The 15829-nt window shown below is 40.4% G+C and overlaps 1 protein-coding gene across 2 annotated transcripts in view; it reads right to left on the reverse strand.

The window, feature by feature from the left end:
* Positions 1–15163, reverse strand: part of RGL1 (ral guanine nucleotide dissociation stimulator like 1) — a 161618-nt gene extending 146455 nt beyond the window's left edge. For both annotated transcript variants that reach the window (XM_045982966.1, XM_045982964.1), the window contains exon 1: positions 15000–15163. In XM_045982966.1, coding sequence (XP_045838922.1) covers positions 15000–15131 — 132 coding nt within the window. In that variant the 5' untranslated portion in view covers positions 15132–15163. The remainder of the gene's footprint in view (positions 1–14999) is intronic.
* Between the last annotated feature and the right edge of the window lie 666 nt (positions 15164–15829).

The raw sequence follows: 15829 nt of genomic DNA on the forward strand, positions 1-15829 counted from the left end.
CCAAAATCACGTAAAATGTGACTCCTCTGTGCTGCTTTACAACCTTTGTATTTCCTTTAACTGACCTGATCCCATGTGTGATGGCTTTATGTTTGTTTGTTTTAATCTGTATTCCTCATTGGACTGTAAGCCCCATGAGGCAGGGGTTTTATCAATCCTGTTCCTAGTAGTTACTCAACAAATACTGATTGCAAAATGACTCAATTCCACTATTCTATATTTACTATAGTAGAAATTGATTTATTTTAGATGGCTCATGTAATGATATCTGCCACTTGATTTAGTTTTATTAACTTTTGACATGTTTAATTTTTTTTAAAGATTTTGTTTATTTATTTGACAGACAGAGATCACAGAAAAGCAGGCAGAGAGAGAGGAGGAAGCAGGCTCCCTGAGCAGAGAGCCTGATGCAGGGCTTGATCCCAGAACCCTGAGATCATGACCTGAGCTGAAGGCAGAGGCTTTAACCCACTGAGCCATCCAGGCGCCCCATGTTTAATTTTTTTTAAGATTTTTTATTTACTTATTTGACAGACGGAGATCACAAGTAGGCAGAGAGGCAGGCAGAGAGAGAGAGAGGAGGAAGCAGGCTCCCTGCTGAGTAGAGAGCTCAATGCCGGGGCTCGATCTCAGGTCCCTGGGATCATGATCTCAGGTCCCTGGGATCATGACCTGAACTGAAGGCAGAGGCTTTAAACCACTGAGCCACCCAAGCACCCCACTGACATGTTTAATTTTTAGAATTGTAAAACATACAGAGAAACACAAACATATATAATCATGTTCATTATTACCACTTTCTATAATTGACAAATGTTAATAGTTTTGTATGTTACTTTCACTCTATTCAAGACTTTTCAAAGGGCCCAAACTCAAACAGTTTTGTGATCAATCCTGAGTTAACTAGAGACAGAAAAATGGAAATAATATTATCAAGCACTTGCTATGGGCCAGTCATTGTCCTAGATGGTTCACATACATTGTACACTCAACCTTCCCCAAAAGAATATTATCATCCACACTTTCCTGACCACGAAACTGAAGCTAAGAGGATTAACTACTGCCCAGAATAATACACCCAATAAATACCACTCTATGCTCAAACCAAATTCTAGCTGAATCCAAAACTCCATGAGGCTTTCCCCTTTATGGCCTACAACCTCAAATCCTATCATGCCTGGAAGGAACTTGCACTTTTTTTTTTTTTAAGATTTTATTTGTTTATTTGACAGACAGAGACACAGCGAGAAAGGGAACACAAGCAGAGGGAGTGGGAAAGGGAGAAGCAGGCTTCCCACTGAGCAGAGAGCCCCATGCAGGGCTCGATCCCAGGACTCTGGGATCATGACCCGAGCCAAAGGCAGCCGCTAAATGACTGAGCCACCCAGGTGCCCCAGAACTTGCACTTTTTGAGAGAGAAATGTACTTTCACACATGTTATGTATTCAATCATTTAAAAACATCAATTAAGGGCTTACTATGAGTCATGTCTGCTAGCTCACAAATGCGCAGAAAATTAAGTTAACCAGGGCACTGCATTCATAAGCATTCTGGTTAATTTAGCTAAAGAATAAGAATTAAGTGGTGGGCCAATGCCATGGATGTTTCTCCACCACACAAGAAACAGGCAACCATGGGAGCAATGAGAAAATAGCATCAAAAGACTGCAGAGACCCCAAGCTGGCTAGGGATGACAAATGGACAAGCTACATTCTGACGAGATCGCCCCCTGAAAGTTTCTCCTGGTCCTACAATGACTACAATGTTGCAATTGTGTATGAAAAGCTTTTACAAGGTGACTAGATATTTAAGAGTCATACTGAAAAATGGGCTGTCAATTATTTCTCCGGTGTCCTGTGTTTTTGTTTTCACAATTAAAAAGAAATGAAACCGAGGGATGAATAATTTGGTTCTTTTCTCCATAGATCTCAGCTCTCAGTTCAAAATCTGATGGTTGCTTAATGGTCACATCTGTGTGGCTCTCAAGTCCAAGTTTGATCTAGTTAACCTCTGCATCTTCTTCCTTGTCGTTCCTGCCTCCTTTCAGAAAAGGGGTGACACCTTGATCGCTGTCCTAAGGGGATGGTGTGTCCTTATATGTATACTTTGTATCGAGGAGCTTGCTACATTTCTTACAAGAAGTCCTGCGCATTTGGGAATCACTCACTTTCTGTGATGCTATTGTCAGCAGTCTGCATTTCACTTAGTAAATTATAGGACTTCTGGACTCCCATTTGAGATCCAGCTCTGTGTTGCTTTCACAGATCCCCTACTCTCAATTATTCTTTAAAAATAACTTCTCCTGTTTATGGTACTGGCATAAAAACAGACACATAGACCAGTGGAACAGAGTAGAGAGCCCAGATATGGACCCTCAACTCTATGGTCAAATAATCTTCGACAAAACAGGAAAAAATATACAGTGGAAAAAAGACAGTCTCTTCAATAAATGGTGCTGGGAAAACTGGACAGCTATATGTAGAAGAATGAAACTCGACCATTCTCTTACACCGTACACAAAGATAAACTCGAAATGGATAAAAGACCTCAATGTGAGATGGGAATCCATCAGAATCCTAGAGGAGAACATAGGCAGTAACCTCTTCGATATCAGCCACAGCAACTTCTTTCAAGATATGTCTCCAAAGTCAAAGGAAACAAAAGCAGAAATGAACTTTTGGGACTTCATCAAGATCAAAAGCTTCTGCACAGCAAAGGAAACACTCAACAAAACAAAAAGGCAACCAACGGAATGGGAGAAGATATTTGCAAATGACAGTACAGACAAAAGGTTGATATCCAGGATCTATAAAGAACTCCTCAAACTTAACACACACAAAACAGATAATCATATCAAAAAATGGGCAGAAGAACAGACACTTCTCCAATGAAGACATACAAATGACTATCAGACACATGAAAAAATGTTCATCATCACTAGCCATCCGGGAGATTCAAATTAAAACCACATTGAGATACCACCTTACACCAGTTAGAATGGCCAAAATTAGCAAAACAGGAAACAACATGTGTTGGAGAGGATATGGAGAAAGGGGAACCCTCTTACACTGTTGGGAATGCAAGTTGGTGCAGCCACTTTGGAGAACAGTGTGGAGATTCCTGAAGAAATTAAAAATAGAGCTTCCCTATGACCCTGCCATTGCACTACTGGGTATTTACCCCAAAGATACAGATGTAGTGAAAAGAAGGGCCATCTGTACCCCAATGTTTATAGCAGCAATGGCCACGGTCGCCAAACTGTGGAAAGAACCAAGATGCCCTTCAACGGACGAATGGATAAGGAAGATGTGGTCCGTATACACGATGGAGTATTATGCCTCCATCAGAAAGGATGAATACCCAACTTTTGTAGCAACATGGACGGGACTGGAAGAGATTATGCTGAGTGAAATAAGTCAAGCAGAGAGAGCCAAGTATCATATGGTTTCACTTATTTGTGGAGCATAACAAATAACATGGAGGACATGGGGAGATGGAGGGGAGAAGGGAGTTGAGGGAAATTGAAAGGGGAGGTGAACCATGAGAGACTATGGACTCTGAAAAAGAACCTGAGGGTTTTGAAGGGGCGGGGGATGGGAGGTTGGGGGAACTAGGTGGTGGGTAATAGGGAGGGCACGTATTGCATGGAGCACTGGGTGTTGTGCAAAAACAAAAATTACTGTTACACTGAAAAAAAAATAAATAAAAATTAAAAAAAAATAATAACTTCTCCTCCCACCTGGATAGGCAGGATCCTTCCAACACAATGTTTCAAGTCTCTGCCATTTTTAGCTCCCTTGACCAACATTTTTACTTTGAAACAATTCAGATTTGTTTTCGCCCTGTGTTCATCCTACTTAAAATGAAAGTTTTGAGGCAACAATGAGTTAGTTTACGAGCATGATTTGACCATAAGGGTAAACAAGAGTGGGTGGAGAGGTTATGTGCTTACTGAGGACTCTTTTCATCAGGCAATTTGCTTTTATTGTTTGCTGTATGTTTACTATACACATATGGTGTTGATTTCTCAGAATTCCAATAAAATTGTAATGGTTCCTCTTAGTGGCAAGTACACGCCACAGAATAAAACATACAGTTCTGGATCTTGAGTCTGCCCTTTTACGATGTCAGAGAAAACACCACTAACCCACCCCCCCCACACACAAGCCACCGCCAATTCTGTCACTTGGGTATTCTCAGGTGTTCGTATCAACATATGAAAATGGTTGTTTATCTGTCTGTTCCTTTATTCATTCATTCATTCATTCAAGAAACACCTCAACAGTGTAGTGATGTAACTTTGAATAAGACAGACATAGCACCTGCTGGAATAAATGGGTGGACAGACTTCTATAATCCAAATTCTTAACCCTCACCCATTCCTGACATGTAGGCTCAATCTTTTCAGTATTTGAGTTACCAGTTCAGCAGAAACCAGGAAAAAACAATAACTTTGTAGTCAGACTGTTATCCAACTGTATATTGTTTACTTTATTGTAAATACTAGTAAACAGTGGTCAATAAATAGTTTTATATTCCATTTTGAAAAAAAAAAAAAACATAGTTCCTCCTGTTAGGAGCTCATAGTACACTGGAAAAGATGATAAAATAAGCATTTACCATATAATGTGATAAATATACATAAAAAAGGCACAAAGTGCTTTTCAAAAAAAAAGAGGGGAAAATGACAAGGGCACGTAACATAGTGTGTGGAGAACAAGGAAAATTCCCAGAGTCTGAGCGATGAGTAGATGTTAGCTAAGGAAGGAGAAGGAAGGGCTTTCTAAACAGAGAGAACAGTGTGATATGCAAAGACACTGGGGTTACTGACATTGCAATGCATTTTTTTAAAGAATGCTAACCCTTGGGGCACCTGGGTGGCTCAGTTGGTTGAGCCTCCAACTCAGTGTTTCAGTTTAGGTTATGGTCTCATGACTCATGAGACTGAGCCCACATAGGGCTCTGCGCTCATTGGGGTGTCTGCTTAGGACTTTCTCCCTCTGCCCCTGCCCTACTCAAGCACTCAAGCTCTCTCTCTCTCTCTCTCAAGTAGATGGATAAATCTTTTTAAAGGAGGTGAGAAAAGAGAATGCTAACCCTTTCCAAACAGCAAAGCCCACCCCTCCGCCAGTCTTTACCTCACTGAAATTTTCTTCATCTATAAAGTTTCCTGGGATATCCTAGATCAGGGTTTCCATTACGTAGATCAGGTGAATTGCTCAGATGCCAGGTCACAGAGGAAGAGAGTTTGTAGTGAAGATTTTCAACTATTTCCTCTCCTGGGCCCCTGAGAAAGGATGGGCTTTTAAAATAGCTACTCACTGCTGTGGGAAGACATGCAAACTCTCCCACATACCCTGCATTTGTAACCCAAGAACAAATGTAAATAATGTCATTTCTTCCTCATGTGTGCCCCCTTCAAGGGGAAACACGCTTAAAAAGGACTGAAGACACTTCCTTTCCCTTTCATGGGAAAGATTTCCATTTGTAAACTCCTCTCCCCCATCCCCTGCCTCTTTACTGCCTCATGCCAAGCTTTTCCTGACATGATGGGGGTTTCAAGGGAACAAAAAGATCCTGAGGTTTACAGTGAACACAGTATGGAAAACAATGGGCTGAAACAGAACTGCTTTGCAGACTTTTTTTGGAGACTTAAGAGCCCCATGAATGCAAGCCCCATGAAGGAATGACTTCCAAGCCCTCAAGAAACTTGTCTTTCTTTTCCCTCCCTCCTTTCTTTTCTTTTCTTCCTTCCTTCCTTTTCCTTTTTCTTTTCTTTCCTTTTTCTTTTCTTCCCACCCCATCCCTTCCTTCCTTTTTTCCCAAGTTTACCTGCAGTCTCCTTTACTCTCTCTATTAAAATATAAAGAAATGTTCATGTCTGGTATGGTAAAGGCAGGGTTTATTCTAGAACTAGGAACCAAACAGAGCAGGATAATTTGATCACAATTACTACTAAATTAATTACTAAAAAAGAGCTTTTTATAGGAGAAAGCTCTCTTCCTGTCAATCCTGTCTAATTTCAACCTCTAGAAGGGTTTGCCGTCCCACTCAAATCATCACCTGAGCCACCTGAATCCGCAGCCAGCATAACACAAGGGTTAGAACACAGCCTGTGCACTCCGATCCCAGAACACGGCCCTTGACGAGCGAGTACGCAACGCTGCTAACCTGTCACCCCACCTCACACACGGTAAGGGGGCAGTCGAGTTGAGTGGTTCTGAAAAGCCCCTATCTGGTCACTACACCACAGATATTTGTGTACCTCAACACAGTGCTGTTTAGTTGGCCTTGACTGCCTCCCTGCCTCAGGGATCGCTCTGTAGAACTTTAATAAGGGGGGTCTTGGGGGCACCTGGGTGGTTCAGTGGGTTAAGCATCTGCCTTCGGCTCAGGTCATGATCTCGGGGTCCTGGGATAGAGCCCCGCATCGGGCTCTCTGTTCAGCAGGGAGCCTGCTTCCTACCCTCTCTCTGCCTGCTTGTGATCTCTCTCTCCGTCAAATAAATTAATGAAATATATTTTTTTTTAATGAGGGAAGTCTCATTAGAGTCAGGCAGTTGTGTCCATCAGTTCCAATTCTACAGTCATTTAAAAACATAGAAAGGATCCTGGAGTGTGGGGCCCTCCAGATGGTAGGGGAAATCCTGAATTCAGATGGCAGGGATTAAAAGCAGCTGTACAACGGAGAGGCCAATATGGTGTAACATTTTGTAGTCTTCCCCCATCACAGACTCGTTCAACAATAATAAAAGTCTGCATCTATTGCTTATTATGTAGCAGGCACTGTTCTGAGCACTTTACATATTATAACTCAAAAAAATTCTCATAACAACCCTATAAGTATATCATTTTTATAGAGGAGGAAACAGAAGTACAGAGAGGTTAAGAAATTTGACAAATTCACACAGCAAGTCTGGTTCCAGAGTCCATGCTCTTAGTCACTCTGTATGTTCTCTGTATTCAGTAAATATTTATCAAGTACTTACCATGTGCCAAACACCACGAATATTATTGGACAGATGAATAGGACAGAGGCCTTGAGGAGCTTACATTCTAGTTTGGGAGACAGCAATACATAAACATACGAGTCCCACTCATGTGATGGGTCTTATAAGATTGATAAGCAGACGTATTATGAGACCACACAGTGCGGTCACTAACCCGGACCAGAGGAGTCAAGGATGTCTTCCTTGAAGAGGTAGTACGCAGGCACCTTTACACACCAACGCTGAAATGTAACCAGAACAAAGATCTGATATGCAAAAGATCCCCTTTTGGTTTAGACTGTGAAACTTATTAAAAATGTTATGCCTTGGTCTTACCATAACATGGTCTTATACTGGGCAACTTGGGACTCTGGTGACAAGAGTCAATGGAAAAAAACAAGAAGATGTAAAGTTGGCACACTGGAGCTAGAGAGACTTCCTGATGACAAGTGTGTGCCCCATGGTAACAGCAGCCTGGTGAGCAGTGTTTCATGGGCACAGGAAAACACTGATGTGATTCTGGCAGGTTTTAATGTCCAAGGAAGTGACAAGTGTTCAGGAAATGGGTAAAAATATCCAGGTTCCAAACAGGGGCGCCTGGGTGGCTCAGTGGGTTAAAAGCCTCTGCCTTCGACTCAGGTCATGATTCCCGGGTTCTGGGATCGAGCCCCGCATCGGGCTCTCTGTTCAGCGGGGAGCCTGCCTCCTCCTCTCTCTCTGCCTGCCTCTCTGCCTACTTGTGATCTCTCTGTCAAATAAATAAATAAAATCTTAAACAAAAAAAATCCAAGTTCCAAACAATCAGACTGTTCACAGCTGGACCCCAATCAACAGCTTGGGGGATGTAAATTAGAGCTCGGCTGTGCAGAAAAGAGAGCTACCAAGAATTTAGCAGAGTTTTAGGGATCCATTTAAATAGAATGGTGTTAAGGGCAGAGTGCAATTCTCTATGAGATACTGGCATACTGTATGAGAGAGAGAAATGGAATTCCAGTCACACACGCTGGGCCAGCACTTTGAGGAGTGGAAGAAAGTCAGGACTCAGTGGGCACACTGGTGTTTACCCACACCAGACACTGCAGAGCCACGCCCTCTGAAAGCAAGACTGGTACCATTTACCGAGCTGAGGGTCCTGCCCTGGCCAGGATTAGTTAAAGTCTGGGCAAGGAAACCAAATGTAGAATCAGATTGACTTAAATAATTTTGGTAGACAACTTTGTGAGAAAATAAGCATAGAAAAATGAAGAGGGGGCACCTGGGTGGCTCAGTGGGTTAAAGCCTCTGCCTTCAGCTCAGGTCATGATCTCAGGGTCCTGGGATCGAGCCCCACATCGGGCTCTCTGTTCAGCAGGGAGCCTGCTTCCCCCCCTCTGCCTGCCTCTCTGCCTACTTGTGATCTCTCTCTCTCTCTGTTAAATAAATAAAATCTTAAAAAAAAAAAGAAAGAAAAATGAAGAGAGACAAACCTGAGTTTGAAAATTACTCTGCCATTTACCAGCTATGTGTCTTAGAGTATGTGCCTTAACCTACAACCTTCAAAATCCTGATGAAAAATCATCTTTGGCTGTGACAGATATACCGATGAATAGGAAAGCGCCAACTAAATAGAGTTCTTGACCCAGAAAAGGTGTTTGATAAATGCTATTTTCCCTCGCTCACAGGCCACAATTGAATATATAAAATTCCATTTCTCACTTCTGATGATACATCTACTTTACTCATTCCATGATGAGTGTGATTTAATCTCCAAAGCATGCATGATGACCACATTACTATTCCTTCCTCCAAGAATGTGATGTTACAACGTGGGGCCCCAGTCCCCGGTCTGGATAGAGAAGAGGTCATATGTCCAGTCTCCATACAGGCATTCACTAGTTTAATTTCTCACAGAGAACATCTCTGTTCCATAGCCACAAGACAATGTTGCTTATCTTGGCAGCCTTCTCACGAATGTAAAACACTGAACACAGATAAGCCCAGTGGCACAGCAGATGACTCAATGCAAATTCAATCAGCAATGAGCAAAAAAACAAACAAAAAACCAAAATGTCACCACCACTAAGTGCTATCTTATGATGAATCAAATGAATCGCCTTTGTACCCACAGCTGGCAATATTTTGGTGGATGTAACAATTTAGAGAAACAATGTATTAGTGTAAAATAATGATTATATGATTATATAAAGACTACGAAAATGTTTTGTCAAGTCATCAGGTTTTTATTTCAATCTGTGTCCAGCAGTAATCTCATGCTTTGCGTTTATAGTGTAATAGAATTAAAACTAAGGAACATGATCTCAAGGACAGAGGATCTAGCTGAAGAGAGAGAATTCCCAACCTGAAAAAAGAACAATCCCAAATAATTCCCCATTGAGCACTGACTAGCACAATGTAGATGGAAAACAAAGAGACCTAAGTGGGCGAGGTTTTGAAGTGCTCGAAACTATCCTTCACATGTCTGACAAAGTAACATTTCTAAAAAACAAATCCAACCATGTCACTAGCCCCACCTAACACCCTTCATCGACTCCCCAAAGCCCACAGGATAATTTCTGAAATTCTGGGTGGAGCACATAAGACTTTTCGTTATTTGGTTCCTCTCAGCTTCATCTCTTGCCATCCCTTTTCTGCTACTAATGCTCCAAACTGCAGGATATTCTCTCTAATACTACCCTTTACACAGTTTTCACTCTTCCAGGAATATTTTCTCTCATTCTTCTTCTGAAATCCCATTTGCTGGGCTCATGTATGCTTTTCCTTTAAGAATGAACCCAACTATTAGACTATCACGTGACTAAGACATCAACTTTTATTGTGTTAAGCCACTTAAATTTTTTACAATATTTGAGAAACTGAGACTAACAGACAAAACCCAGGAATGGCTCAAGAGAGAGAATCTATAGGGAATCCCCACTGTATAAAACTAGGACCCCAAAATGTTATTCCCTCTGTGTTCAGATGAACCAAGAATGACATGCTCTCCACAACAATACCAGGAAAGTTGCTTATCTTAAAATATGGCACTGAATATGAGCAGGGATGGGCTGGGAAGGGAGTAGTCAATTCCCCTTGGAACTAATTATCACAAATACACCCACCCACAGGCTTTTAGCCTACAGTCACATTGAGTAGTCTGAAAACTTCAAGCTAAGAATTTACTTTAAAGTGACCTCCACTTGGTAGTGCTCCCAAAAGTAAATGCAAATTCTCAACAGAGAAAGCTCCCTTTATTTCAAGAAAAATGAACCCACAGTCAAAAATCATAAAACCACAAAGAAACAAAACATCATGTGCAAAAGGCAACAGAAAGAACAGATAGAAAAATAAGATCCATAGCTATTAGAATTGCCAACTCAGAATATAAGACTATTATATTTAATATAGTTGAGAAACACTCCTCCATAAGTCTCTCTTGTTTCTGTATGTCTTGATTTCTATGTCAAATAATCAAGGCCTGGCTGATCCTTACCCAGATCATTTTTCAGGCCTATGTTTGCAGCCCATTGTTAACCTGAAAGGATAAGGTAACATCTCCTACTAGGAGAAAGTGCAGGCTTACTTAATGTCTACTATAAACAGGAAAGTTTCCCAAAGTCAGTGATCCTTTCCTGTGCAGGCAGGTATCTAGGCCTTGGGAGAACTGCAGCATAAGGAGCCAATAAAAACATGCTGACACTCTAGTTACTGTTTCTTCTGTCTCTGAGACAGAGGAGTCTCATGTCTTCTTTCAGTATCTATTACCTTGGCAAGCGAACTTGCAAATAGTGTAAGATCTCATAACCTTCACAGTTCTTGACAAATAGCCTTCTAAAATAAAAACAGGGGGGCGCCTGGGTGGCTCAGTGGGTTAAGCCCCTGCCTTCGGCTCGGGTCATGATCTCGGGGTCCTGGGATCGAGTCCCACATTGGGCTCTCTGCTCAGCGGAGAGCCTGCTTCCCTTCCTCTCTCTCTCTGCCTGCCTCTCTTGTGATTTCTCTCTGTCAAATAAATAAATAATATCTTTAAAAAAAAAATAAAATAAAATAAAAACAGGAATACAAATCAAGACACTAAAAAATGACTAGAAAATTTTAGAAAGAACAAAGCAGAACTTCTAGAAGTAAAAAATAGAATAACTGAAACTTAAAACTCATTGGTTGGGTTAAAAAGCAGATTAGATAGAACTGAAGAAAGAATTAATGAAATGTAAAATAGATCTAAAACTAATCAGAATATAAGACAGAAAGAAAAAAAGATAGCAACTCCAAGAGAGAGGTTAAGGGACATATGCAAAGAGTGAAAATCAAACATAAATCTTATTGGAGTAACAGAAGTAAAATGAAGCAAAAGCAATTATTTGAAAAGAAGATTACAGAGATGTTTCCAGACTTATGGAAGAGAGCATTCATATATTTGGGAAGCCCTATGGGTTTTATTTAACCCAAGAAGTTAAATAAAAAGAAACCCACACCTCAACACAGAAGAATGAAACTACAAAACAGCAAAAATGTAGAGAAGATCTAGCGAGTTAGAAAAGACATTATATCCAAAGGAATAAAAAATTAGTCTTTTAGCTAGTTTACAACAGAAACAATGGAAGGCAGAGGACAACGGGATGTTTCTAATGTACTGAAAGAAAGTAACCTGGAATTCTATACCCATCTAAACTATCATTCTAAGAGCAGACTCAAAATAAAGGCATCTTCAGACAAAAAGGAAAAAAAAAAGATTCTTGCTCTAGTTAGACCCTCAGAAAAGTAAATTCTAAAAAAAAAAGAGAGAGAGAGAAAGAAAAGCATACCTAAGATGGAGTGATATATATCAAGAATTGATGAGTAAAGAATGAGATTCTATTTTATAACAATGAGGTCAAAAAAATTAAGAAATCTGACAATTACAAAAGTTGGCAAGGATGTAGAATAAGATAAATGTTATGCACTGCTAGTGAGAGTGTAAATTGGTACTGTTTTCGAAAGCAATATAGCAATAACTTGCAAAAAGTAACTTGGATGTACCCAACTAAAAATTCACCCAATAGGTATTAACCTAGAAAGATTCTTATGCATGGAGCACTCTTACAACAGGGCACAGACATGCATAAGGATATTCTTAGCAGATTGTTCATAATGGCAAAAAAATAAATAATTAAGATGTCCATGAACATATTAATAAACAAATCATGGCATAACCACATAACGACATGTTATTCAACAGTAAAAATTAATGAATTACTACTAAATATCTTAGAAACAGTGAAAGAAGTGAGTCACCAAAGAAATAAGACCTATATCATATATATATGACCAAATAGCTAGTCTGTTTAATGAAACAATATTGTTTGGGGATACATATATATTGAAAAAATCTTTTAAAAACATAAAGAATGATCAAACACAGCCTTCAAGAAAATGGTTAACTTTGCAGGGAAAGGAATCAAGGAAATAGGATGTGGAAGAGTCCACATATGTAGTCAACAAATTGGTAAAGTTGTAGTTCTTAAGTTCATAATGAACTCACAAGTGTCTGTTTAATATTATGTTCTATAACTTAGATGTGTATTATTTTGTAGATATCAAATATTACAGTGTAAAGAAATGAACATTTAACAAAAAAAGAACAGGAGAAGAGAAAACTCCCTTAATTTTAGTAGTGAAAATCTTACAGCAAAGGGGTATAGGATAAAATGTTGGTGAAATAGTGAGGGTGAACTACTGAAGCATGCCCATTAGGGTCAATAATTAGACAAGATATTCACTGAATATCATAAAGATGTTGACAATCCCCAAACTAATCAACAAACTTATTTCAACCCTAGTCAAATTTCCAGCAGACTTTCCTTTTACTTCATGTTCACAGAACCTAACAAGCTCATCCTAAATTCATATCAAAAATATAAGTTCCCAGGTGCCTGGGTGGCTCAGTGAGTTAAAGCCTCTGCCTTCGGCTCAGGTCATGATCCCAGGGTCCTGGGATTGAGCCCCGCATCGGGCTCTCTGCTCCACAGGGAGCCTGCTTCCTCCTCTCTCTCTGCCTGCCTCTCTGCCTAGTTGTGATTTCTCTCTGTCAAATAAATAATATATATATATATATATATATATATATATATATATATATATATATAAAAGTTCCAAAAACAGCCAAAACAATTTTGAAGAGCAATATTTCAGTGGAGAGACATACCCAATTAGATATTCATGTTTCCTTTAAAGCTAAAACAGTAGAGGAAGCATCACACTATCAGAGGGTGTACGTAAAGAAATACGATACATGAGAACATCACCAACTTAAGAAGAAATTATGGACATTCAAAAATGGTGCTGGGATAACTGACTAATCATATGGGAAAATTCATGTTAAAACAACAAGATCCCATTTCAAAACAATCAGATCAGCCAGTATTTAAAGGTCTGATAAGATCAGCAACTGGTGAAGATATGGAGCAGGGGGAGTTCTCATATGCTGCTAGTGGGGATATAAACTCATATCCTCATCTTGGAAATCAATCCGGTAATAACTAGTAAAACTGAAGGTTTTCATACTTTATAATCCAACAGGCCACCTACAGGTGTCTATGCTAAAGAAATGTACTACACTACCTTGTACTGAAAAAAACCAGCGTTAATAAGAGAACAGATAAACAAATGTGACTCCATCAAGAGAAGATAAAGAAAAGTAAAATGTGAGTAAGCTAGAACTACTTGTTTCAAGCACAGAAAACAGATAAAGTGGAAACCAAATGTTAAGTTAAAGAAAAAAGCAAGCTATAGAAGTAGATATATAGTATATAACTTACACAAACTTGAGAAGATGTAAATCAATATTATATATTGGATATGTGGATAACAGGTATGTACCATATATACTGAAACATGCATAAGAATGGCAAATGCCTAATCTGGGGAAAGGATTACGTAGGGGAAACAGGAGAAGAATAAAATCAGGTGTCAGAGCCAGCATGAGGGTGAGGCAAACAAGGCACTTCGAAATATAAAGACGTGTTGACTCTCAAGTTCATGCAAGTGCAGGACACAAACCTAAGAGAGCGCTTCCTTAAATGTTGTGCCCTCGGCACCTCACTCATCTGACCCGAGTCTTGGTCCTATTAGGTGGGTTTTGTAGAGACTGCAACTGCTCTGTGTGGATATTTATTCCTTTAAAAAGAAAAAAATCTGTCGGGCAAGGATCCCTACAGAGAGGGTTCACATTTTCGCTTGGGCGGTATTCACATGTTTAAGACTGCACTTGTCAAGTTACTTTCTTGAACTGTTATTGTCACAACATGTGGATATGGGACACTTGGACTCCAAACACAAGTGCTGTGAGGAGTTGCTATAATGATCTCTCATGGAAGATTCTTCTTCTCTTTACAGAAGAACCAGAAAAAAGACACGTGACTGAGCTTGGCAGTGAGCCCCGCTCTTCCCCGGCTTTGCATCTGGAGCAGACACATGTGCGGATGAAGAGAGGATGGGGAAAAGATTGGAATTTATACCAGGGGTAGTGCCCTGAACAGGTCTCATTGACTTGGCTCTTGTCTTCTTTCCAATCCTAGTTTTCAAAGCTTCTCCTCCATTCTGTGAGCCTCCCAATATCTTCCTATAATTTCCCATTTTGCTTAAATTCATCGGGATCCATTTCCGTTGCTTGCAACCGAAGAGCCCTAATGATACACTGAGCCTCATCCTGTTGAACAACGAATCTATATAATTCCACTTGTTATGATCGATCCTTAGGAATTAACTTTCTCACCATGATTCGATTTCCCACTTAGGACTGGCAGGATTCAGAAGGAGAATGTCTGCTTGTATATTTCAAGTACTTCCTGTCAGTGCCACCTCTTTGGGCTAAATCACCGTGGCGTCACGAATACCCAAGAAACACACTCCTAACTTACTGTTCTCCATTCACGGGTGGCCTCTGAATAAAAATCTGCAGAGCTGGTCTGTGGTGCTGACTGTACTAAGAACTGGGAGTCTCAAGTCAGAGAAAATCCATCATTGCACGAACTGAGTGATTTAGAGTTGTCCTACCTCCTCTGTCTTTAAAACTTCCCATATCCGAGCATGATCGTCCACCAGCCAGGGTCCTGTGCTCTCCACCTTGTTGGAAAGTTTGAATTTAGACGCCACTTGAGTAGGCTCTCCCACAGCTTTATCCTCCATCTTGAAAGAGCCAGGCAGGAGGCATTACGGACCTGAGAGGAAGAATAAAGTGTGATCCAGGTTAAAACATTAATTACCATTAAAAAAAGATATGAAAGCAAATTCTCGTGCTTGATTTGTGGATAATGAGACCACTGAGGATGGTGTCACAACAGACATCAACTTTCATGGCCCCCCCTTTTTTTTTTAAGATTTTATTTATTTATTTGACAGAGAGAGATCACAAATAGGTAGAGAGGCAGGCAGAGAGAGAGAGAGGGAAGCAGGCTCCCTGCTGAGCAGAGAGCCCGATGCGGACCTCGATCCCAGGACCCTGAGATCATGACCTGAGCCGAAGGCAGCGGCTTAACCCACTGAGCCACCCAGGCGCCCCTCATGGCCCCTTTTTATATTTTAAATATTCATTATTGCTATTTTAATGCAGGCTTCTGGAGGCAGGGGTGCATTCGATAAGGTGATGGGAATTTTAGAGCAAAGGAAGAAGCATCATCTGCCTATTGTGCCAATTTGCCTCTTTGCTCTGACCCCCTCAGGTGGATGTAAGAGAAGCCCGAGAGGAGTTCCTTTGTATGTCCACGCTGTGTGTTGCACGTGGAAAAAGTACTGGAAAGAGGCGTCTTCCTCTTCAAACATCTATCAGGTACTTGCTTCTACGAGGTTCCATGCTAGGCATACACAAATCGTTTGGTAGCTTGGCT

The sequence above is a fragment of the Meles meles genome, chromosome 17 (assembly GCF_922984935.1).
Source record: "Meles meles chromosome 17, mMelMel3.1 paternal haplotype, whole genome shotgun sequence".
Lineage (NCBI taxonomy): Eukaryota > Metazoa > Chordata > Mammalia > Carnivora > Mustelidae > Meles > Meles meles.